At 43.1% G+C, this 23,921-nt stretch overlaps 1 protein-coding gene across 1 annotated transcript; it reads right to left on the reverse strand.

Moving 5' to 3' along the window:
• Positions 1-15,657: 15,657 nt before the first annotated feature.
• LOC309552146 (olfactory receptor 6M1-like) lies at positions 15,658-16,593 on the reverse strand (the record flags this gene model as incomplete). Its single annotated transcript, XM_082252960.1, has 1 exon — positions 15,658-16,593. The coding sequence occupies one exon, from the start codon at positions 16,591-16,593 to the stop codon at positions 15,658-15,660; it is 936 nt and encodes a 311-aa protein (XP_082109086.1).
• Positions 16,594-23,921: the final 7,328 nt, after the last annotated feature.

Here is a 23,921-nt window from a genome sequence, read left to right on the forward strand (position 1 = left end):
CCATTTCCTGTCCCATTGCATTTTGGTCGGTTCTGGTTGCCGAATTCCAAACTTTTTGGGCAAAAAGTTCTAAATTCGGCCGAACCTCGAACACCCAATGTTCGGGCCGAACCGATGGTGGACCCGAACCGTTCGATCATCCCTAGTCTTCAGCTCTCCTGTGTTCTGAACCTGCTTCCTGTTTGATTCCTGTCTGATACCTGTTGACCTTTGGCTCGTCCCTGACCTCGCTTGTTTGCTGCCTGTCCTGATCCCGGCTCATTTTGACTACTCTTCTGGATTCTCCTTGTCGGCTCATCCATCTTCGGACCTTGACCGGTTACCCCCTGGTGGGGTGACCCTGGGGACCGCGACCTGGTATCCACCTGCAGCCAAATCCATCCTCACCAAACCGAGCATCAGAATGGGGAAGAAAGGGGATCTAAGTGTCTTTGAATGTGGCATAGTAGTTGGTGCCGGAAGGCTAGTCTGAGTATTTCAAAACCTACTGATCTACTGGGATTTTCACACACAACCATCTCTCTGGTTTACAAAGAATGGTCTGAAAAAGAGGAAATATCCAGTGAGTGGCAGTTGTGTGGACGAAAATGCCTTGTTGATGATAGAGGTCAGAGAAGAATGGTCAGACTGGTTTGAGATGATAGAAAGGCAACAGTAATTCAAATAATCACTTGTTACAACCAAAGTATGAAGAATATCATCTTTGAATGCACAACATATTGAACCCTAAAGCAGAATGGCTTCAGCAGCAGTAAGCCACACCAGGTGCCACTCCTGTCACCTAAAAACAGGAAACTCAGGCTGCAATTTGCACAGACTCGCCAAAATAGGATGACTGAAGATTGGAAAAATGTTGCCTGGTCTGATTAGTCCTGATTTCAGCTGCAACATTCACATGGGTCACAATTTGGCATAAAAAACATGAAAGCATGGATCCATCCTGCCTTGTATCAACGGTTCAGTCTGGTGGTGGTGTAATGGTGTGGTGGATATTTTCATGGCACAGTTTGAGCCCCTTAGTACCAATTAAGCATCATTTAAATGCTACGGCCTACCTGAGTATTTTTGTTGACCATGTCCATCCCTTTATGACCACAGCGTCCCCATCTTCTGATGGCTCCTTCCAGCAGGATAATGCACCATGTCACAAATCTCCAATCATCTCACCACTGGTTTCTTCAACATGACAATGAGTGCACTGTACTCCAATGACCTCCACACTCACCAGATCTCAATCCAATAGAGCACCTTTGGGATGTGGTGAAATGGAAGACTGGCATCATGGATGTGCAGCTGACAAATTTGCAGAAACTGTGTAATGCTATCATGTCACTATGGACCAAAACCTCTGAGGAATGTTTCCAACATCTTGTTGACTCTAGGCCATAAAGAATTAAGGCAGTTCTGAAGGCAAAAGGGAGTCTAACCCAGTACTAGCAAGGTGTACCTGATAAGGTGGCCAGTGAGTGTAGGTATCAGCAAGTAAAAAGGACCGGATATCTTGTAAAAGGATCAGTAACGTACATTAATTGAAATGGCCTTTACTGCAGCAGGCCAAATGATTAAGAAACTGCAATTCATTTTTAATTTTATTTGTAATTTTAATTTTAATTTTATTCTGGGGTGAGGGTTCATGTTTTTGGGAGCACACTCTTTTACTTATCACATTCATTTACGTTTGGGTGTCCAAATTGAACCACTGGCTACATATTCTTTAGGTACTAGCCTTCCCTGCTGCACATGTCATTTCAACGGGGGGCCTTCAATGCAGTGGGGCCAATTTGTGACTGAGAAGATGTATTTTATTAGTGAGAGGAAGGTGCACTTTTTTGGGTTTAAAGTGTTTTTAATTTTTTTTTTTTTTTGGGGGGGTTAAATGAAACAGTGTGATTCTGGGACCATAAAGGCAGCTCTTAACCAGTTCTGGACCGGAAAGGATTTTCCCCCTTAAAGCGGAGTTCCACCCGAAATTGATACTTACCTCCATCTTCTCGCTCCCGGTCACCTGAAAAACAAATGGATAATCGCAATTTTTTTTTTTTTTTCACTTACCTTTTAGAGAAAATATACTCACCTTACTTCCTTCTTCCTCCCCTCGGCGGCCACGGCGATTCGTCACTTCCTGGCTTTTGCAATGATTCCTGGGAGCTGAACGTCATCGCTCCCAGGAATCATTGCGCCTGCACCGGCCCCGACGTCAGTTCCGGGGCGCGCGCGTCATTCCCTTCTAAACAGCTTCTGGGCATGCCCAGAAGCTGTGGAGGGATGACGCGCGCGACCCGGAAGTGACGTCGGGGCCGGTGCAGTGCATCGTGGGACCGAAGGAGGAGGAAGAGGACCGAAGAGGACGCGGAAGAGGATCGTGATGGCTTCAAGCTGCCCACACCTGAGATGGCAGCGCTGGAGAAGACAATTTCAAGGTTAAGTATTTCTCCTGAAAGGTAAGTGCAACCCGGGACAGATCAGAGGCTAGCCATTGTGGAATGTGCTAGCCCTGACTGTCCCGGGGGTATTTTTGTAAAAAAATGTATAACCAGGGTGGAACTCCGCTTTAATGACCAGACCATTTTTTTGCGATTCAGCACTGCGTTACTTTAACAGAAAATTGTGCAGTCGTGCAACACTGTACGGAAATAAAATGATTTCCTTTTTTCCCCCACAAACAGAGCTTTCTTTTGATGGTATTTGATCACCTGTGCAATTTTTATTTTTTGCACTATAAACAAAAAAAGAGCGACACTTCTGAAATAAAAAAAAAACAATATTTTTCACATTCTTCTATAGAACATTCCCCCCCCCAAAAAAAAAAAAATTGAAAATCTAAATTTTTCATTGTTTTAAGTCAATTTTGTATTCTGCTATATATTTTTTGTAAAAAAAAAAAAATCACAATAAGTGTATACTGATTGGTTTGCGCAAAAGTTATCGCGTCTACAAACTAGAGGAAAGAATAATGTAATTTAAATTTTTTTTTTTTTTTTACTAGTAATGGCGGCGATCAGCGATTTATAGCGGGACTGAGACATTGCGACGGACAGATCGGACCCCTAACTGACATTTTTGACACTTTTGGGGGGGACCAGTGACATTACTACAGTAATCAGTGCTAAAAATATGCACTGTTACTGTACTAATGACACTGGCAGGGAAGGGGTTAACACCAGGGGCGATAAAAGGGTTAAGTGTGAGCCTCGGGGAGTGTTTTCTGACTGTGGGGGGGATGGGCCTGCTGGATGAACACAGAGACCTGTGTTCCTAAGTAAGAGGAGCACAGGATCCCTGTGTTCATTATTGACAGAACAGCTGCCTGCCATGTTCACATCAGCAGACCGCTGTTCTGTGTCCATGGGGAGCAATCGCTGGTGCCTGGCCGACATCGTGGGCGCCGGACCTGCTGACTGGCTTACCCTGTGGCCAATCGGTGCGCGCGTGCCCCCGCTAGCTGTCCCGTGAAAGGACGTACAGGTACATCGTTTGGCGGGACAGAGCCTACCTGCCACCATATAAGTACGGCGGCTGGTTGGCAAGTGGGTAAATGTTTCAAATGCGAAAAAGCCAAAGTGGGCTTTGAGGCTCATGGGTTACCTTATACTCACAAAAAAAAGAAAAAAAATACTATATACTCAGTTAATTCATGTTAGAATACCTAAATATGAAACAATATATATATATATATATATATATATATATATTTTTTTTTTTTTTGGACCACAAATGTTTCATACACTGTATTGTCAAAAGTATTGGGACACCTGCCTTTACACGCACATACATTTTAATGGCCTCCCAGTCTTAGTCTGTTGGGTTCAAAATGGAGTTGGCCCACCCTTTGCAGCTAAAACAGCTTCAACTCTTCTAGGAAGTCTGTCCACAAGGTTTAGGAGTGTGCCTATGGGAATGTTTGACCATTCTTCCAGAAGCACATTTGTGAGGTCAGGCACTGAAGTGGACGGGAAGGCCTGGCTCGCAGTCTCTACTCTAATTAATCCCAAAGGTTTTCCTTTGGGTTGAGGTCAGATCTCTGTGCAGGCCAGTCAAGTTCCTCCATCCCAAACTCGCACATCCATGTTTTTATAGAACAGTCTATGCCCAGTTTCTAACAGAAGCCATTTAGCCAACATTTGTTTCTTTGGTTGGTGAGAAGAAGTTCACTAAACCAAAGGAAAACATATTATTCCCACCCAGGTATAGTACGGATAGGATTTATCATCTGGACATCAACACTGAAGAAAGCCAAGCTACTACTAGGACAAGGTCCTTTAGCATCCAAGATTAAAAAGCCAAAATGGTCCACCATGAGCTGTGAACTACTTCTGAAGCATAGGTTGAATGGTCAAGGTGGTCACCTTTCCTGCCCACCCTTCGGCCTTGCTCTGATCTAAGTCACATTGCACATTTTTAATCCGGTATTAATTCTTTCCTTTTTAAAGCATTTAGTCTGTTTTAATCTTGAAGAAAAACAGTTCTCTAGTTTTAAATTTCTTTAAAAGGGTAGACCTTTTGATAATATTTGGCTAAGTTGTTTGTATAAAGCTGTACAAACTGACTTACCTTTTTTGCCTAAAGTGGTTGTAAACCCTTACATACACCCAGTGAAGTGACTGGCCTCAGGTGATACACAGAGATGAAAAAAAATCCTCCTGTATAAGTTGTACTGATTTATCTGCAGTATCTTTCTTCTTTTTTTTTTTTTTACTTTCACAATTTTTATTATTAAAGGTTTTTCATTGAAATAACAATCAATACAAATAGCAAAAACAGATCCAACAAAAAGGCTCTGGCCAAATAAAACAGAAGTCAAAGAAAGACAAATATTAACTTTTCTGTCCCCGTCTCTAGTGTATCTTTCTTCTGAACATCCATTCAAAGTGCTGAATTCATAAAGTTTGTCTGAGAATTCATTAAAAAGGGGGCAGAGAGCCAAAATTACACACTGCAAAACTCAGTGAGTAGAGCTCTGAGAGCTGATTGGAGGGAATAGACATAATCCCCTCCGCACAACTCGCAGGAACAGAGCTGAAGCTGGCAATCTACTGGAGGTCCCTCTCCTGTCACCATTTTTCTCCTGGTGTCATGAAAACTCGTCAGAAGAGATTCATGCTGATAGCAGTGGAACGACGCAGCAGACAGAGATAACATATAGTGCTATTAAATGAAACAAGTACACACTATAGAGGGATATGCCTTGTTCATATTTCATATCTGAGAAATACAACCACTTTAATGCAAAAACATATATATCACCCATAAACATCTGCAGTCTACAGATATGAATGGTCTAAGATCATTTTATAGTTTCAGACATAACTGATTAAGTCCTATGGGTTTTCTATCATTGGTCCTATTATCTACTAAACCTTTGTTGATACAGTGGTGTATTTACCACTAATGAGTCCTGTGAAAAAACAAGCCTCTGGAGTAACTCCTGATATATTTTTATAAAATTTTATTTTTTAAGTCTAGTTAAACAGAAACAAAATTATAATTTCTATTTGAATAGAACATTTATGTGCCTCAGTCTAGTTTCTTAAGGATAAAGTGGGGCTCACTAATTTTGGCATCAACAAGTCTATCACTGAGTCCTGCCACTGTAGAGTTTGCATAATCTATCCCTTTTACATTATGTACTATGATATCATACTGGACCACCCTATATTGGTGCATGGAGGAATTGCAAGAGAAAAGGATTAATCTGGAGCAATAGGGGCATTTGCCCCTTGGCCCAGTGGTGCATTTTTCCCGTGGGCCAGTATTAACCACTTCCATACAGAGCAGTTACACCCCTTTCCTGCCCAAACCAATTTTCAGCTTTCGGCACTCTCACACTTTGAATGACAATTGCTCAGTCATGCTACACTGTAACCAAACAACATTTTTATCATTTTTTTTCACACACATAGAACTTTATTTTAGTGGTATTTGATCACAACTGTTTTTTTTTTTTTCCGTGATATAAGCAAAAAAAGAGCAAAAATGAAAAAAAAAAAAAAAAAAAAAGCTTTTTTTAGTTTCTATTATAAAATTTTGCAAAAAATTAATTTTTCTTCATACATTTGGGCCAAAATTTATAATGCTACATATCTCTGGTAAAATTAACCCAAATGAGTGTATATTATTTAGTCTGTGTGAAAGTTATTTATTTATTTTATTTTTTTGCAATAAGGAGTTTTATTGTAGAAATAGTTACAGAAACAAAATCCACAGCAAACATAGTAAATGAAAATAGACATATGTCTGTAACTTAAGTATGAACAATTACAATAAAGAAAGTTATTGAATCTAGAAGCTATGGTACCAATTACTTAAAATTAATGTACTGACTGCCTATCTCCTTTCTTGAGGCCCTGAAATGTCAGGACAGTACAAATACCCCCCCCCCCCCAAATGACCCCTTTTTGTAAAGTAGATAGTCCAAGGTGTAAGAGGCATGGTGAGTTTTTTGAAGTTGTAATTTTTTCCCACAATTCTTGGGAAAATGAAGAAATTTTCTTTGTCTTTTTTTTCCCACAAAGTTGTCAATTTATAAGCTATTTCTAACAAATAGCATGTACATAGCAAAAATGACACCCCCAAAATACATTCTGACACTCCTCCTGAGTATGGCGATACCACATGTGTGAGACTTTTACACAGCCTGGCCACAAAAAGAGACTTAACAGCCAAGAAGCACCTTCAGGCATTCACATAAATACACATATAACTTTCTGACTACCTATCACACTTTTGAAGGCCCTAGAACACCAAGACAATGGAAACGCCAACAAAATGACCCCATTTTGGAAAGCAAACACTCCAACGTATATTCTGTGAGGCATTATGGGTCTTTTGAACATGTCTTTTTTTTCCACAAGTTTTTGGAAAATGTGGGGAAAAATGAAAAACTTTTTTTTACACAAAGTTGTCAATTTATAGGATATTTCTAACACATAGCATGTACATAGCAAAAATGACACCCCAAAATACATTCTACTACTCCTCCTGAGTATGGTGATACCACATGTGTGAGACTTTTACACAGCCTGGCCACATAAAGAGACTCCACATCCAAGTAGCACCTTCAGGCGTTCTAGGAACATAAATTACACACATCATTTTCTGACTACCTATCACAATTTTGAAGAACCTAGAACACCAAGACAATGGAAATGCCAACAAAATGACCCTATTTTGGAAAGCAAACACCCCAACATATATTCTATGAGGCATTATGAGTCTTTTGAACATGTCATTTTTTTTCACAAGTTTTTGGAAAATGTGGGAAAAAAATGAAAACCTATTTTTTTTACACAAAGTTGTCAATTTATAGGATATTTCAAACACATAGCAAGTACACAGCAAAAATGACACCCCAAAATACATTCTGCCACTCCTTCTGAGTATGGCAATACCACGTGTGTGAGACTTTTTCACAGCCTAGTCACATAGAGGGGCCCAACATCCAAGGAGCACCATCATGCGTAAATTCTTGACAATCCATCACATTGTTGAAGGCTCCTAACACATAGCATAATACATACCAAAATACATTCTGCTGAGCAAAGGGTAAACAAAAGATTACCTGTGGTTTTAGCAGTGCAGTGGTCCAGGCAGCAGGCAGGAACTTCGACAGCGACTGTGAAAGGATAGTCCAGGCAGCAGGCAGGAATACTGTCCATAGTCAGTACAGGCAGAGATATTATCAGCACAGCCAAAGCATTGGTCCTGGTAGCAGGCAGGGATATGGTCAGCAGCAGAGAAAGGATTGTCCATGCAGCAGGCAGGAATACTGTCCATAATTAGTACAGGCAGCAGGCAGAGATATGGTCAGTACAGCCCAAGTATTGGTCCAGGCAACAGGCACATGTTCCATAAAAAGTTCTGTGTCAGTGCAGGCAGAGATATTATCAGCACAGCCAAAGTATTGGTCCAGGCAGCAGTCAGAACCATCAAGCTTAGGGCCTCGGTCGGGAAAGGATGGGGACAGGGGTAGAGGCATTTCCCACCCAAATCACTTTGAAGCCTCTGGACTCCAGGCCCTGTTCCAGGATTACAAAACCCAGAGAAAACCAAAAACAGTTTTTTTCTCAACTCAGAACACTATTCTGAAGCCTCTCACAAAAGTGAGTCCCCTGTGTTATTTTGAATCCCACTACTGCAGTAGCAGGACGAAAGATCAGTCTAATTGGCAGGCAAAAAACATAGTCGTAACAGGCCGAGGTCAGTGCAGGTAAAAGGCAGAATTAGACGGTAGGCTAAGGCATAATCGATAAACAGTCCAGGGTCAGTTCACGTTAAAGGCAGAAACGTGGCGATTAAACAATGCAGATGACAGGCAGAGGCATAGTCGATATACAGGCCAGGGTCAGTTCACATGGAAGGCAGTGATATGGTTGGTTGAGGCAGCAGGAAAATATTCAGCACAGAAATTGAAAAAGGGGAAATGGCAGTCTGATTCCAATATGGGCTAAAAGTTTAGGGCAGTGTGATAGAGTCTGAAGCAATCGCCGGTGCATAGGTCAGGTTGGGCGGGACATTGGGCACAATAAAAACTGGTGTCTTTCTTAATTCCTCTTTTACTACATACTCAACACTCTTTTTGGCGTCTTATTACGGTTTCTGATGGTGGGATATGGTCAGGGAAATGGCGCTCATGAAGTATGCTGACACAATCAGAACGAATGCTTTCTGGGGGGCATCCTTGCTGGTAAATCAGGGCAGTTGCAACATCTTCAATAAACTGGAGGAAGCAGATTGGTGTTTCTGTAGATTTTTGATAGGTGATATATGCATTGTAAATGACCAAATGGCAAAAGTAAATTGCGACTTTTTTATACCAAAAGAGGGCCTTTCATGTCGGGAGATAGGGCTGCAGCATTTGATCATTTAAATCCACCCCCCCATGAACTTATTGTACTCGTTGATACAACCAGGCTTTCGAACAGGACCGCGTCTTCTTCGAAGTTCCACTGAGGTGTCATCGTGGATGGTGGACATGATGTAAACGTCTTTCCTATCCCTCCACTTCAAAGCCAACACTTCCTCATTCCTAAGGCTTGCGGATTCCCCGTTTTGTAATTTTGTGGTGACTAGACGCTGCAGGAGGCCCTTCCTCTTTTTTCTTGCTGTACCGCAGGCAAAGATTTTCTTCAGGTACAGGTAGCGGAAAAGGGGCAAACCCCTATAATAATTGTCTATATAAGTGTGGTACCCCTTTTGCAACAGTGGGAAGGCTAGGTGCCAGACAATTTACCCACTTATTCCCATGTACTGTACATTGGGCACTCAGGGGGCTGGAGCTGGGAGTCTCTGCCTTCGTACACGTGAAAGGCGTACACATACCCAGTGTTGCTTTCACAGAGCTTGTTTAGTTTTAAGCCATACCTGGCCCTCTTGCTGGGAATGTACTGTTTAAATCCCAGCCGGCCTGTGAAATGGATCAGTGATTCGTCCACAGAGATGTTCTGGTCAGGGACATAAACTTCGGGAAACCTCTTAGAAAAGAAATCAATTAGGGGCCAAATTTTATAGAGTTTGTCAAAATAGGGATGATCTCGGAGAGGGAACTGTGAGTTATCGCTGAAATGCAGGAAGCACAATATAATGTTATAGCAGGAGCTGGACATGACTGATTAATAAATTGGCATGTGGTGGATGGGTTTGGTGGACCAATAGGAATGCAACTCATTTTTTTTGTGAGCCCCATATTGATGGTAAGGCCCAAAAACAATTTAAGCTCTTCTAATGTTAGGCGTCTCCATTCGAAAGGACGGGCATGATATGAGTTGGGGTTGTTCTCTATGAATTGTTGGGCAAAAATATTTGTTTGGTCCACGATGCCTTGAAGGAACTCGTTAGGGAAAAATAAATGTAAAAAATCAATTAGCGAAAAATTTTCGGTGTTGACCTGCAAACCTGGCTGTGCTGTGAAGGGGGGGATTGTATCTGACCCTGAGCTAGAAGGCAGCCACAATGGGTTTGCTAAGGCATTCCGAAGGTGCATTTGGGCTCTAATTCTTAGGGGCTGGTGTGAAATTTCAGTGCTTGTACTGGGCCTTTCCTCCTGGGGTCTAGCGCTGTTGTGTTTGCCAATTTGCCATTGGACTGTATGACGCTGCTGGTGTCTGCCTGGTTTTCAGTGTGTCTTCTTTTAGCCCGAACTTCTTCCTCCTCCGATTTGGTCCCCGATGTAAAGCCTTCAAAGGGCTCGCATTCTAAACCGGAATCGGAACTGGATTCGGAATCGGACAGTGAGAGCTCTCCGCTGCTCTCAACCGTCAGGGTTAGAAATATATATGCCTCTTCGGCAGTGAAAACTTTTTTGGACTTGGACATGGTGGCTGTATGAAGGGTGACAGGTACTCGGGTACTCTGATGGGCAGATGACAGGCAGGTGACAGGTACTCAGATACTGATGAGCAGGCAGCAAGTACTCGGGAACTTTGATAGGCAGGCGGCGGGTACTGTGATGAGCAGGTGGAAGGTACTCGGGTTCTTTGATAGGCAGGCGGCAGGTACTCTGATGAGCAGGTGGAAGGTACTCGGGTACTTTGATAGGCAGGCGGCAGGTACTCTGATGAGCAGGTGGAAGGTACTTGGGTACTCTGATAGGCAGTTGGCAGGTACTCGGGTATTCCGATAGGCAGGTGACAGGTACTCGGATACTCTGATGGGCAGGTGACAGGTACTCAGGTACTCTGATGGGCAGGTGACAGGTACTCTGATAGGCAGGTGACAGGTGCTCTGGTAAGCTGATGGGCAGGTGATAGGTACTCAGATGGGCAGGTGACAGGTACTCTGATGGGCTCACAGATAGGTACTAGTTTAGCTGGTGACAGGTCCTCTTTTTTTTGGTGGGGCAATCAGGGAACAATCGTATTCACAGTATAGTGGTAACTCACTGTTTCCAGATCTCCTCCTCACACTGGATCGGTGTGTATGGGGCAGCGACTTGGCCCCCCTCCCACTCTCCCTCTTCCCGGCCTCCTCCTGACCCCTATTCCAGATTGAAGCTCCGCTCCAGATACTCTCTACTCACTGGTCAAATCCGGGTTCCTGACCTGGCCAGCAGGGGGCAATTGGGGGAGCTGGGACAGCTCAGTTGAGGCTGGCCGGGGGGAGGAGAGTCTCTAGTGGGGCATGGAACGGGCCTCTGCTCAGACACAGTTTACACCATCCATGCTGGGGCGGGGGCTGCGCTCTGTCCTTGTCTTCAACTCGCACTAAGTAAGTCAGCGGTAGGGACTTTTTACTTATTTTTATCAGGAATCCTTTAGACATGTCTTTGACAGAAGCCGTGCAGCCTTTTTATGGGGCATCAGAGCAGTCCAGGGGGCAATTGTCCCCCCTGCCCCAGTCCTCCCCTGGTGTTTATTCAATGACAGAGACAGTTACAGGCACAGCTGCATAGGAGACTGCAGTCACCGAATATAGGTTTCTGCTGGTGTTCAGCCACTCTTTATCCACCAGAGGGCGAGCTGAGATCATGAACTGTTAGTAGACATGTGCACACTGGAACTTTTAAATTTCCTCTCAGATGCATTTGTTCATTGAAGAATTTTGTTTTGATATAGGGTATTTGTGATTTGTTTTCAGAATCTGTTTCATATCTTTGGCATACACTTCACATATTTGGAAGAATAACTGGTTGTTATAGAGCGGGTGGCCGTTGCGTCCTTAACAACTGTAGCACTGACCCCGAAAGGGCTGCTGGTTTGATCTGGGCCTGCACTCTACCAATAAGCCCCACTAACTTGGCTCAATCCCCTTGGCACAGCTGTGATGCAATGCAATACAACACAATGTAAGATAGTACAAAATACCTGTATTGTCACTCCAGGATAAGACAACAGCACAATGGATTTCAATATAAACAATCAACAAGAAACAGTATACATATATATATGTCTATACCTGGGAGCTCCCCCTACTTTATAAGCTATGTGTGATATCTCACTTTTTGAGTGTACTTAGTCCTGGATCTTCTTTTCTTCGCTAGCTAAAGTGGCTCCTTGTGATTTGTAATCCACAGTCTTGGTGAATTGAATTGAAGTGAAAATGCTTCTGGTGTAGCTGTAACAACTATTTTAACATTTCTTGAGACATCAAGGTAAATAGGCCTCAAACATTCTCAGTATCAGTTGCTCTGCTCCTTCGTGGAACTATAATTTCCAGTGAGGCCTGTATATGAGTCTAACTGCATGTGAGATTTAACAAACTGTGGGCCGTGACCCGCTCACCCACTGGATAGAGGCTCTGTGTGGTGACTTTTGTCTGGTGACTGAAACTTGCTTCTCCATCAGCTGGTCCAATCGCTCCATTCAGCCCCACTGGGTGGATCCCGTCCTCCGATGCTCAGATGAATGTCTCTGGGTCTCTGCAATCTGGCCACAGGTCCTCTCAGGCAGGCCACATGATTCCAAGAGACCTAAAATGGCTGCTCTGGCCCCTTTTATGCCCTACCCAGCATGCCCTGCACAAGAAGGTGTTCATGGGTAGGTCACCAAAGCAACAATCACTTCCTGTCTCTTTCAGGAAAAAAAAAAACATAGCTGCATTACCAGTATTTGGTCACTAGATGGCTCCAACTACTCAAACATAGCAATGTCCATGGACGTTTCATTAAAGTGTACAGACACACATCAATAGGAGGATATCAGCGCTACACACTCCCCCTACTTTATCTCTTTGGTCCTCCAAAGAGGTTCAAATTGCTAGCTCTATCTTGTATTTTAGCCTCTATACGGTCATACAATACAGACAGAGGAGCTTCCCACCAGTTGTCATATGATGGGAAGCTATCCTGTGCACTCACAGCTGAAACTACCGTGTCTGGTACAGATGTGCCAAGGGGTGAGGTGGGGCTCTCCCCTACTGAATCAAAAGTAGAAGGACCAGGCAGTTCAAGGTTTCTTTTGCTGACAAACTGAGATGCTTCAGAGCATTCACCCAATGTATCATAAGTCAGTCTGCGTGGTGGGCGAATGTCTCTCTTTACTCTTTGCACTTTCGGAGTGTCCATTCCTTTTTTGACAAATGTCATCATCCCTCCTCTCAGTGACTAAAGATGGAGAGTAAATAAGAGTACTGGGCTCTTTTGCAGGGCGAGTTGCACAAATTCTGGGGCCTTTTTTCCCTGAGAGTTCCGTTATTATCCTCCTCTACATCCGAAGAGATATCAGCATCTGTTTCTGAAGCTTCCGGAGGCCACAGCCAACTCATCTCCACTTCCTCCTCATAATAGCTTTTCAGTATCCTCTTGAGCTGGTTCAAGGCCAATCCACTCTTCCTCTCCAACATACCCCAGACACTTGAACCTTGCTGATGGTATGGATTACAGCCTCTCTAACTTCCAATTCCAGATATCCTTTCTGTAGCCCCAATTCTATTTGGTGTAGGAGGCTGGTGCAGGACAGTTGTCCTTCTGCCCCTTTTCTCCTATCTGGCCATCAATGTGGAAATCCTTCCGGATGGTTACTTCCTGCAAGCGGCCCTGGGTGCGTTTCTTCAGCACCTTCCCAGGGTAGGGTGTTATCTGGCTATCTCTGTGGTCCTCCAAACCGACACGTAACCCATTAATACATTCAGCTATAATACTGGAGGTCTCTTGAAACTTCTCCTGTATGTCACGGTACTGTCGTTTCAGATCAGCCAGCTGTCGTTCTGCCAGTGATTTAGCAGCAGCCCCTGCTTTCCGGTCTAAAGGTTCTAACTGCTTCTGACTGGGAGAGTGTCCTTCATGCTTGCTGGGATGTGTCAAGTGAAACTCTGTCTTTTCAGACAATTTTACACTGGCACCGTGGAAATTTTCAGGGACATCCTGTCCCCACTCTATCAGTGCATAGGTGCAGTCGGTCCCAGGATCTGGTTTCACTGCGACCACGTAAGCCTTTCTGTCCGGGGACAATGTTTGGGACATTGCCGAAGGCTACTCCAGATGACGTCAGTGTGACGAAACGCGTCGAAGCGTGATCGCGTCATTTCCGTCTATCGATCCCGAGGCTCGGAACGCACATCCGGCGGTTGGCACGCACGCTACTCCCAAGCGCGCACCGCGAGAGAGGAGGTCGCGGCTCCTATGCCAGACGGACGCATGTGGTAAGCGCAGGATCCCAGGCTCAGGGGAACACTTTTTCCTTCTGCCCACTCACCACACTCCGGGCATAGAGAAAAGAGCACCTCAACCACCATATACGGACTATACATATTTAGGACTTTGTGGGATCTATCAAACCACTGAGATTGCACATGTTTTTGGATTTATTTGTATGAAATTTTATATGGACACTTCTCCTTTTGTGCTGCCGTTTTTGCACAGCTATATATAATAATTTCTTCACATTTGCACTATTGCACTTACTTACTGGCAGCTATATATATATATATATATATATTTTTCACCTATATGTATTATATTTATTGATTGTGATTCTATGGTTGTTAATCTATAATAAGATATTTAATTATTTATCACTTCACTCCTGATATCCACTATTGCACTTTTTTGCACTTTATATTTATCAACTGCACACATTGTATGTATATGTTTATCCAATTGTAATGGGTTCCTATTTTATGTCTAGATTTTGCACATAGACCACCCCTGATCTTACACAGTTTTAGCTTTTTGTTTTATAAAGCTACACACAGGTCTTAACATAGTTTTATTACACGGATTTTAGTATAAGTTAATATTGCACATACTTTTATATACAACTCAATTCAAGAGTGAAGCATCCATAGATTGATTTCCCGAATACCCCACTGGGCAGCGCCAATCACTTCTCCCATTTTCCCATATATACCACTATAGTTAGATTTAATAATCTAGTTTCTGTAGGGAAAGTGTTAAGTGTCAGGGTGACTGTAGTGTAGTGTAGGGTGAACTGACTCTGACTGCTCTGCTATGGCAGGGTGACCAAACTCTTCTATGTCAGGGTGACCGCCATAGAAAAAAGATCATTTGTCTTAGAATTGCAGTAGAGCAGGGATAGGGCTCCGTTACTTTCACACCTGGCCGTTTTTGTTGCAGGCATTTATTGGGCTTTTTTTGGACGTCTTTGGAGGCAGGCATGACATCTGAACTTCTGTGTAGGGGTATATATACACACACACATATATGTATATATACACATACACACATATAGGTGTGAAAGTAGCGGAACCCTATGCCTGCGCTAATGAAATTATTTGCAGGGATGTGGCTCCGCTCCTATCACACCTATATGTGTGTATGTGTATACAGTATATACATATATGTGTGTGTGTATATATACCCCTATACAGAAGTTAAGATGTTATGCCTGCCTCCAAAGATGCCCAAAAAATGCCCAAAACAACGCCTGCAACAACAGACCTGGGCGTTTTTGTTGCAGGCTCTCTATCAAAAACGACAATTTTTAAGAACTTTTTTTGTGTGTGATTAATAGTCCCTGGGGCATGACCCAGAACCCTAGGCACTTTTTAGGGGCATTTATTGGGTTTGGAGCGTGAGGACTGACACGCTCTCATACAATACATTTTTTTGTGGATTTAGATACAATTAAAATTAAAATGTGTCACAGTACTTTTTAAAGGTCAGATAGAGTCCACCTTGAGAAGTGAATTTCAGTTTTCCTTCGACAAAGATTTTTTCTTTCATCTCACTTCTTTGAATATTCACATACAGTATCTCTATCTAAATTATCTAACTGCTATCTTTCTTAACTTTTCAATAAGAGCTTGTCTTATCTCCTGGTTCCTCAGGCTATATATGATAGGATTCATCAGTGGGGTCACTACAATGTACAATAAAGAACTGTACTTGTTCATGTTAAATGACATTTCATTAGATGGAGTCACATAAATAGTGATTAAGGACCCATAATATGCACCCACAGAGATCAGGTGGGAACTACATGTCGAAAAGGATTTTTTTCTGGCAGTAGAAGATGAAATCTTGAGAATGATAATAAAAATGTAGATGTAAGTCCCGATGATAAAGGTAAGAGCACAGAATATGACTAAGACAGAGTATGTGAAGTCTAGCCATTGTACGATAGATGTGTCAGATGTGGACAATTGCACAACTGGACCAAAATCACAAAAGAAGTAATCAATGTCACTGCGGCCACAAAACTGAAACTGAATTATTAAAATAAATTCAGTTGAAGATAGGCTCCAAGTTATTACCCAACAACCATAACCCAGAAGGAAGCAGATTCTGCGGTTCATAATTAAATTGTAACGTAAAGGGTTACAAATAGCGACATATCGATCATAAGACATTACAGCAAGAACAAAACATTGTACAAACCCAAAGATAAAATAGAAATACATTTGTGTGATACAGCTAACAACAGACATTTTCCCTTTTGCCCATAAAATTATCTCTGCCATCATTGGTAAAACACAAGTGGCTAGGAGAGCATCAGCGAAAGCAAGGTGCTGGAGAAAGGTGAACATTGGAGTTTTAAGATTGCTACTGGTTGACACTAGAAGGATAATTAAAAGGTTTCCGGTCACTATTGCATTGTAAGATAAAAGTAGGACAGTGAAGAATAGAAGTTTGAAGTTGCCTAGACCTTGTACTCCAAGAAGATGGATTTCCAAGACTTTTGTTTGATTGTCTTCACACATCTTGAAGGCCAGGAGGTTGACCTGTCAGGTAGGAGAGTGAAATAGTTAATCATACAGAAAGGAGAAACAAGAGAACATCAAAGCAGCAAATAACAAATATTTGCATCTCTCTAAGTGTGTGTAAATCCATTGAATCTGCCATTAAGCTACATTTTGAAATATTCTGCTCACAAACTATAAGTGACAGGGACACAAAACTTGGGGAGCACTGAGAGGGAACCCAGGACTACAACATATCTATACATTATAAAATTGGGGAATGCCTGTTCACTACACTGACTACACTAAACTAACTCAACTCACTATCCACTAATTACCTGCCTAACCTCTGCTGTGTAAGCAGCAGCCTTATATAGTGTGGGGCGTGGACTTAGCCCCTGAGCCATGATTGGCTAAAGGCAGCCTGCCTTTGGCCAATCATGACTCTGATAGGACACTGTACTGTGATTGGCCAAAGCATACAGGTCACGTGCATGCTTTGGCCAATCATCAGTAATTTATTCACTGCACCAGCGCAGTGCATTATGGGGAGCTCATCTGTGGACGAACTTCCCGCCGAGCGCCCCATTTGTTTGTGTGTTCAGCGAACACATGAACAGCTGATGTTCGAGTCCAACTTACATTCGACTCAAACATCAATCCCATCCCTCCTGTTGAGGTCTTCCATTACATTTTGTCCTCTGATGTCCATGTTAACCAGTATTCATTTTATATATTGTATATTGTATATTGTGTAATTTGTAAGCTGATTGTGTTCTACAGTGGTGACTATACTCCCAGAAAATTACTAATTGCCAAGCTGTAAAATTAACTTTAGTTATTTTTTTTCCCCTTAATTGTTTTCTTTATTTAATGTGATCACATGACGAGGTAAAAAAAAAATAAAAATCTCAAAGACAATGTAGCATGTAGGAACAGATGCGTGGGTTTCTTACTCTTTGAATAAAAAATGATTAATTTCAATCACAGTTAAAATTCAATCAGCATGTCTACCATTTATGATATACAGACTGGCAGGAGAAGTTAGGTGTTTACGCTGATTCTCCACCTGGCTATATCCAGGCCTTGTTATGGTCGGGTTTTTCTAATTATTTAAACAGAGCAAAGCAAGGGGGGGGTAAACATTTAGGAAGACAAATATGAAGATAATAGTAGGGAGTGGATAGGGTGTGTGTGTGTGTGGGGGGGGGGGGAGGGGGGGCTGTCCATCCAAAAGGGCCTCTGAAAACTATGAGCATGCGATTCACAGGGAGTTTCCATACATCAACCAGGGTGTCCACATTTTGAAATGCTTTTAGTATTTGTGTTTGGGAGAAGTGGTTCTATGGTTGGCGGATCAGTCGTTTTTCAGAGAGTTGGTATGCATGCTTTCGCAGCGTTCAAGAGGTGTTTCAAAGGAGAGTTTTTGTACCGCTTATACAAAATGTGAGTTTCATGCAAGAGGTAGGTGGTGGGTAAATCTGTAAAGGACCATCTACTTAGGTCTTTATTGGAAGATTTAACCTTTGACCAAAAGGTAGAGAGCACTTGGTAGTCCCAGAAGATATGTAGAAGTGAATCTTCCTATGTTGCATTGCCAGCATAGGGGTGACACTTGAGGGTTGATCTTATGTTACAGTTGGGGTGTGCATTTGCCAATGAGGCTTTTTAAGTGAACAATAGAAATCTATCTTTTTAGGAAGTAAAGAATGTGGTGTGAAGTTCAGCTTTTCACTTTGACAGAGATCTCTGTTCACTTTGCATTTGCCAAATATTAACATGGAATAAGGCTGTTATAGAGCATGTCTGACTGGGATTGCTTTATCACAAAGTTTTTCAAATTGAGTTAATGATCTTACATTTTAATAAATTGGAGTAGGATTTTACGTAGGAGCCTACTTGCAGACAGCAGAAAAAGTCTAGGTCTGTGCTAAAAAAAGGTTTGGTTTTGTGTAGTGTTCATGAGTTTATCTTGTTGGGAGAAATTACGTTATCTAAATATTCCCTTGACATAGAAAATCAGAATTGGGAGTCAGTTAAACTATGTGGAAGCAGGTTCAAGCCAAGTATTGGTATCAGTGGGCTAGAGTGTGGCAAAAGTGAAGAGGTCCTGAAAAATGTTATGACAAAGTTTTTTTTTTTTTTTTTTTTATAGTTACATAGTAGGTAAGGTTGAATAAAGACAACACCCCATCCAGTTTAACCTCTATAGATGTGTGTGTGTGTGTTGGTGTAGAGAAGAATTTCCCATATCCATGTATATTGTGTTTGCTAACCTGTACCTCCAAACGTCTTTTAAAACTATCAATACTATCTGCTGACACCACAGATTGTGGAAGAGAGTTCCATATCCTTACCACCCTGACAGTGAAAAACCCCCTACGCAGCTTAAGATTAAACCGCTTCTCCTCCAATCTCATTGTGTGGCCCTGTGTACTCTTACACTCCCTGAGACTGAATAGTTTCCTACCTACATTGGGATCACCATTGAGGTCAATACCAATAATGGAGCTTGTAGGGGGGGTGTTACAATATTTGCCCCTCAGAAGGGTATGGAGTCTATCCAGGCCAGACCATTCAAATGGAGCAGAATTGTCATCTGTTTTAAATCTATCCAAGGTTTGATTCCTGATAGAAGACACCAATCTATTAGTCTCATTAGGTGGACTGTGATATGTTATTTGACTGAGTCTGGGAAAATAATCCCACCATATGATTTGGGTAGGGTCAGGGCTAGTGTTGAGCGAACACGGACTGTATTATTCGTGTTCGTACCGCATAATTGGATTTTTGTTACCCGAACACGAACACGGACACTTTACTGTATATTCGGGTAAAAATCCGTGTTCGGTCGTTTTATTTCCGGGTTTTGCATGCTTTGGCGCTCTTTTCATGGCGGGCTTTCAACAGCCAATCAACAATCGTTTAACTGGTGTGCCTTAAGCCATCCCAGCCATGCCTGCAAATGTCTCAGTAGCTGTGATTGGCCGTCTGAAGCATGTGACCAAGTCTTTATAAGTTCGAGGCAGCCGCAGCGGCGTCATTATGCTGCTTAGATCAGGGACAGAGCACACATCAACGTGCTGGCTGCTGATTAGGGAAAGATAGGCAGGAAAAAACCATTTGTGTCCGGATAGAATTGAGGGACAGGTCGGAGTGTTTAGGCAGGGCGAGTTGTAGGCATTTTAGGGATAGAGTCTGCTGAATTATAGGGTCAGTGTGTTCTACAAACTACAATCGATATTGCTGTGTGGGGTGGGGTCTGCACTTAGTTCTCCTGATCTACGATCTCTTCTCAATCCTGTTAGGGACAGAGTCTGCTGAATTTTAGGGAAAGTGTGTTCTACAAACTACAATCGATATTGCCGTGTGGTGTGGGATAGGAGATAGGCAGGTGTCAGTGATCCACATCCATTTTTCTGTGTGTGGGCTGCAGTGAACACAATCTTTTTGGGGTGCAGTGAACACAATCCTTTTGGAGTGCAGTGAACAAAATCTTTGGGGGGTACAGTGAACACAATCTTTGTGGGGTGCAGTGAACAAAACCTTTGTGGGGGTACAGTGAACACAATCTTTGTGGGGTGCAGTGAAGACAATCCTTGTGGGGTGCAGTGAAGACAATCCTTGTGGGGTGCAGGGAACAAAATCTTTGGGGGGTACAGTGAACACAATCTTTGTGGGGTGCAGAGAAGACAATCCTTGTGGGGTGCAGTGAACAAAATCTTTGGGGGGGTACAGTGAACACAATCTTTGTGGGGTGCAGTGAACAAAACCTTTGTGGGGTGCAGTGAACACAATCTTTGTGGGGTGCAGTGAAGACAATCCTTGTGGGGTGCAGTGAAGACAATCCTTGTGGGGTGCAGTGAACAAAATCTTTGGGGGGTACAGTGAACACAATCTTTGTGGGGTGCAGAGAAGACAATCCTTGTGGGGTGCAGTGAACAAAATCTTTGGGGGGGTACAGTGAACACAATCTTTGTGGGGTGCAGTGAACAAAACCTTTGTGGGGTGCAGTGAACACAATCTTTGTGGGGTGCAGTGAAGACAATCCTTGTGGGGTGCAGTGAAGACAATCCTTGTGGGGTGTAGTGAACAAAATCTTTGGGGGGTACAGTGAACACAATATTTGTGGGGTGCAGTGAACAAAACCTTTGTGGGGTACAGTGAACACAATCTTTGTGGGGTGCAGTGAACAAAACCTTTGTGGGGTACAGTGAACACAATCTTTGTGGGGTGCAGTGAAGACAATCCTTTTGGAGTGCAGTGAACACAATCTTTGTGGGGTACAGTGAACACAATCTTTGTGGGGTGCAGTGAACAAAACCTTTGTTGGGTACAGTGAACACAATCTTTGTGGGGTGCAGTGAACACAATCTTTGTGGGGTGCAGTGAACAAAACCTTTGTGGGGTGCAGTGAACACAACCTTTGTGGGGTACAGTGAACACAATCTTTGTGGGGTGCAGTGAACAAAACCTTTGTGGGGTACAGTGAACACAATCTTTGTGGGGTACAGTGAACACAATCTTTGTGGGGTGCAGTGAACAAAACCTTTGTGGGGTACAGTGAACACAATCTTTGTGGGGTGCAGTGAACAAAACCTTTGTGGGGTACAGTGAACACAATCTTTGTGGGGTGCAGTGAAGACAATCCTTTTGGAGTGCAGTGAACAAAATCTTTGTGGGGTACAGTGAACACAATCTTTGTGGGGTGCAGTGAACAAAATCTTTGTGGGGTACAGTGAACACAATCTTTGTGGGGTGCAGTGAAGACAATCCTTGTGGGGTGCAGTGAACAAAATCTTTGGGGGGTACAGTGAACACAATCTTTGTGGGGTGCAGTGAACAAAACCTTTGTGGGGTACAGTGAACACAATCTTTGTGGGGTGCAGTGAACAAAACCTTTGTGGGGTACAGTGAACACAATCTTTGTGGGGTGCAGTGAAGACAATCCTTTTGGAGTGCAGTGAACACAATCTTTGTGGGGTACAGTGAACACAATCTTTGTGGGGTGCAGTGAACAAAACCTTTGTGGGGTACAGTGAACACAATCTTTGTGGGGTGCAGTGAACACAATCTTTGTGGGGTGCAGTGAACAAAACCTTTGTGGGGTGCAGTGAACACAACCTTTGTGGGGTACAGTGAACACAATCTTTGTGGGGTGCAGTGAACAAAACCTTTGTGGGGTACAGTGAACACAATCTTTGTGGGGTACAGTGAACACAATCTTTGTGGGGTGCAGTGAACAAAACCTTTGTGGGGTACAGTGAACACAATCTTTGTGGGGTGCAGTGAACAAAACCTTTGTGGGGTACAGTGAACACAATCTTTGTGGGGTGCAGTGAAGACAATCCTTTTGGAGTGCAGTGAACAAAATCTTTGTGGGGTACAGTGAACACAATCTTTGTGGGGTGCAGTGAACAAAAGCTTTGTGGGGTACAGTGAACACAATCTTTGTGGGGTGCAGTGAAGACAATCCTTGTGGGGTGCAGTGAAGACAATCCTTGTGGGGTGCAGTGAACAAAATCTTTGGGGGGTACAGTGAACACAATCTTTGTGGGGTGCAGTGAACACAATCTTTGTGGGGTGCAGTGAACAAAACCTTTGTGGGGTACAGTGAACACAATCTTTGTGGGGTGCAGTGAAGACAATCCTTTTGGAGTGCAGTGAACAAAATCTTTGTGGGGTACAGTGAACACAATCTTTGTGGGGTGCAGTGAACAAAAGCTTTGTGGGGTACAGTGAACACAATCTTTGTGGGGTGCAGTGAAGACAATCCTTGTGGGGTGCAGTGAAGACAATCCTTGTGGGGTGCAGTGAACAAAATCTTTGGGGGGTACAGTGAACACAATCTTTGTGGGGTGCAGTGAACACAATCTTTGTGGGGTGCAGTGAACAAAACCTTTGTGGGGTACAGTGAACACAATCTTTGTGGGGTGCAGTGAAGACAATCCTTTTGGAGTGCAGTGAACACAATCTTTGTGGGGTACAGTGAACACAATCTTTGTGGGGTGCAGTGAAGACAATCCTTGTGGGGTGCAGTGAACAAAATCTTTGGGGGGTACAGTGAACACAATCTTTGTGGGGTGCAGTGAACAAAACCTTTGTGGGGTACAGTGAACACAATCTTTGTGGGGTGCAGTGAATCCAATCCTTTTGGAGTGCAGTGAACACAATCTTTGTGGGGTACAGTGAACACAATCTTTGTGGGGTGCAGTGAACAAAACCTTTGTGGGGTGCAGAGAACAAAACCTTTGTGGGGTACAGTGAACACAATCTTTGTGGGGTGCAGTGAACACAATCTTTGTGGGGTGCAGTGAACACAACCTTTGTGGGGTACAGTGAACACAATCTTTGTGGGGTGCAGTGAACAAAACCTTTGTGGGGTACAGTGAACACAATCTTTGTGGGGTACAGTGAACACAATCTTTGTGGGGTGCAGTGAACAAAACCTTTGTGGGGTACAGTGAACACAATCTTTGTGGGGTACAGTGAACACAATCTTTGTGGGGTGCAGAGAAGACAATCCTTTTGGGGTGCAGTGAACACAATCTTTGTGGGGTACAGTGAACACAATCTTTGTGGGGTGCAGTGAACACAATCTTTGTGGGGTGCAGTGAAGACAATCCTTGTGGGGTGCAGTGAAGACAATCCTTGTGGGGTGCAGTGAAGACAAACAATCCTTGTGGGGTGCAGTGAACAAAATCTTTGGGGGGTACAGTGAACACAATCTTTGTGGGGTGCAGTGAACAAAACCTTTGTGGGGTACAGTGAACACAATCTTTGTGGGGTGCAGTGAACAAAACCTTTGTGGGGTACAGTGAACACAATCTTTGTGGGGTGCAGTGAAGACAATCCTTTTGGAGTGCAGTGAACACAATCTTTGTGGGGTACAGTGAACAAAACCTTTGTGGGGTACAGTGAACACAATCTTTGTGGGGTGCAGAGAAGACAATCCTTTTGGGGTGCAGTGAACACAATCTTTGTGGGGTACAGTGAACACAATCTTGTGGGGTGCAGTGAACAAAACCTTTGTGGGGTACAGTGAACACAATCTTTGTGGGGTGCAGTGAACAAAACCTTTGTGGGGTACAGTGAACACAATCTTTGTGGGGTACAGTGAACACAATCTTTGTGGGGTACAGTGAACACAATCTCATACTTCTGAAGCTTTGAGGGTGCTGCCTGTTCTATACTCCTTCTCCTCCTCTTCCTCATCCATCCTTTTAGGTGTACAAACAATAGTAATTGGGGCCTAGTGTGCTTCTGTACGTGTGAAAAACATACACTTTTTTTTGATCATATTTCCTATTCCGCTATTCAATAAAAACCTTTGGGGCTCAATTAAATTG

Source organism: Pelophylax lessonae, assembly GCF_965119305.1.
Source record: "Pelophylax lessonae genome assembly, chromosome: 4".
NCBI lineage: Eukaryota > Metazoa > Chordata > Amphibia > Anura > Ranidae > Pelophylax > Pelophylax lessonae.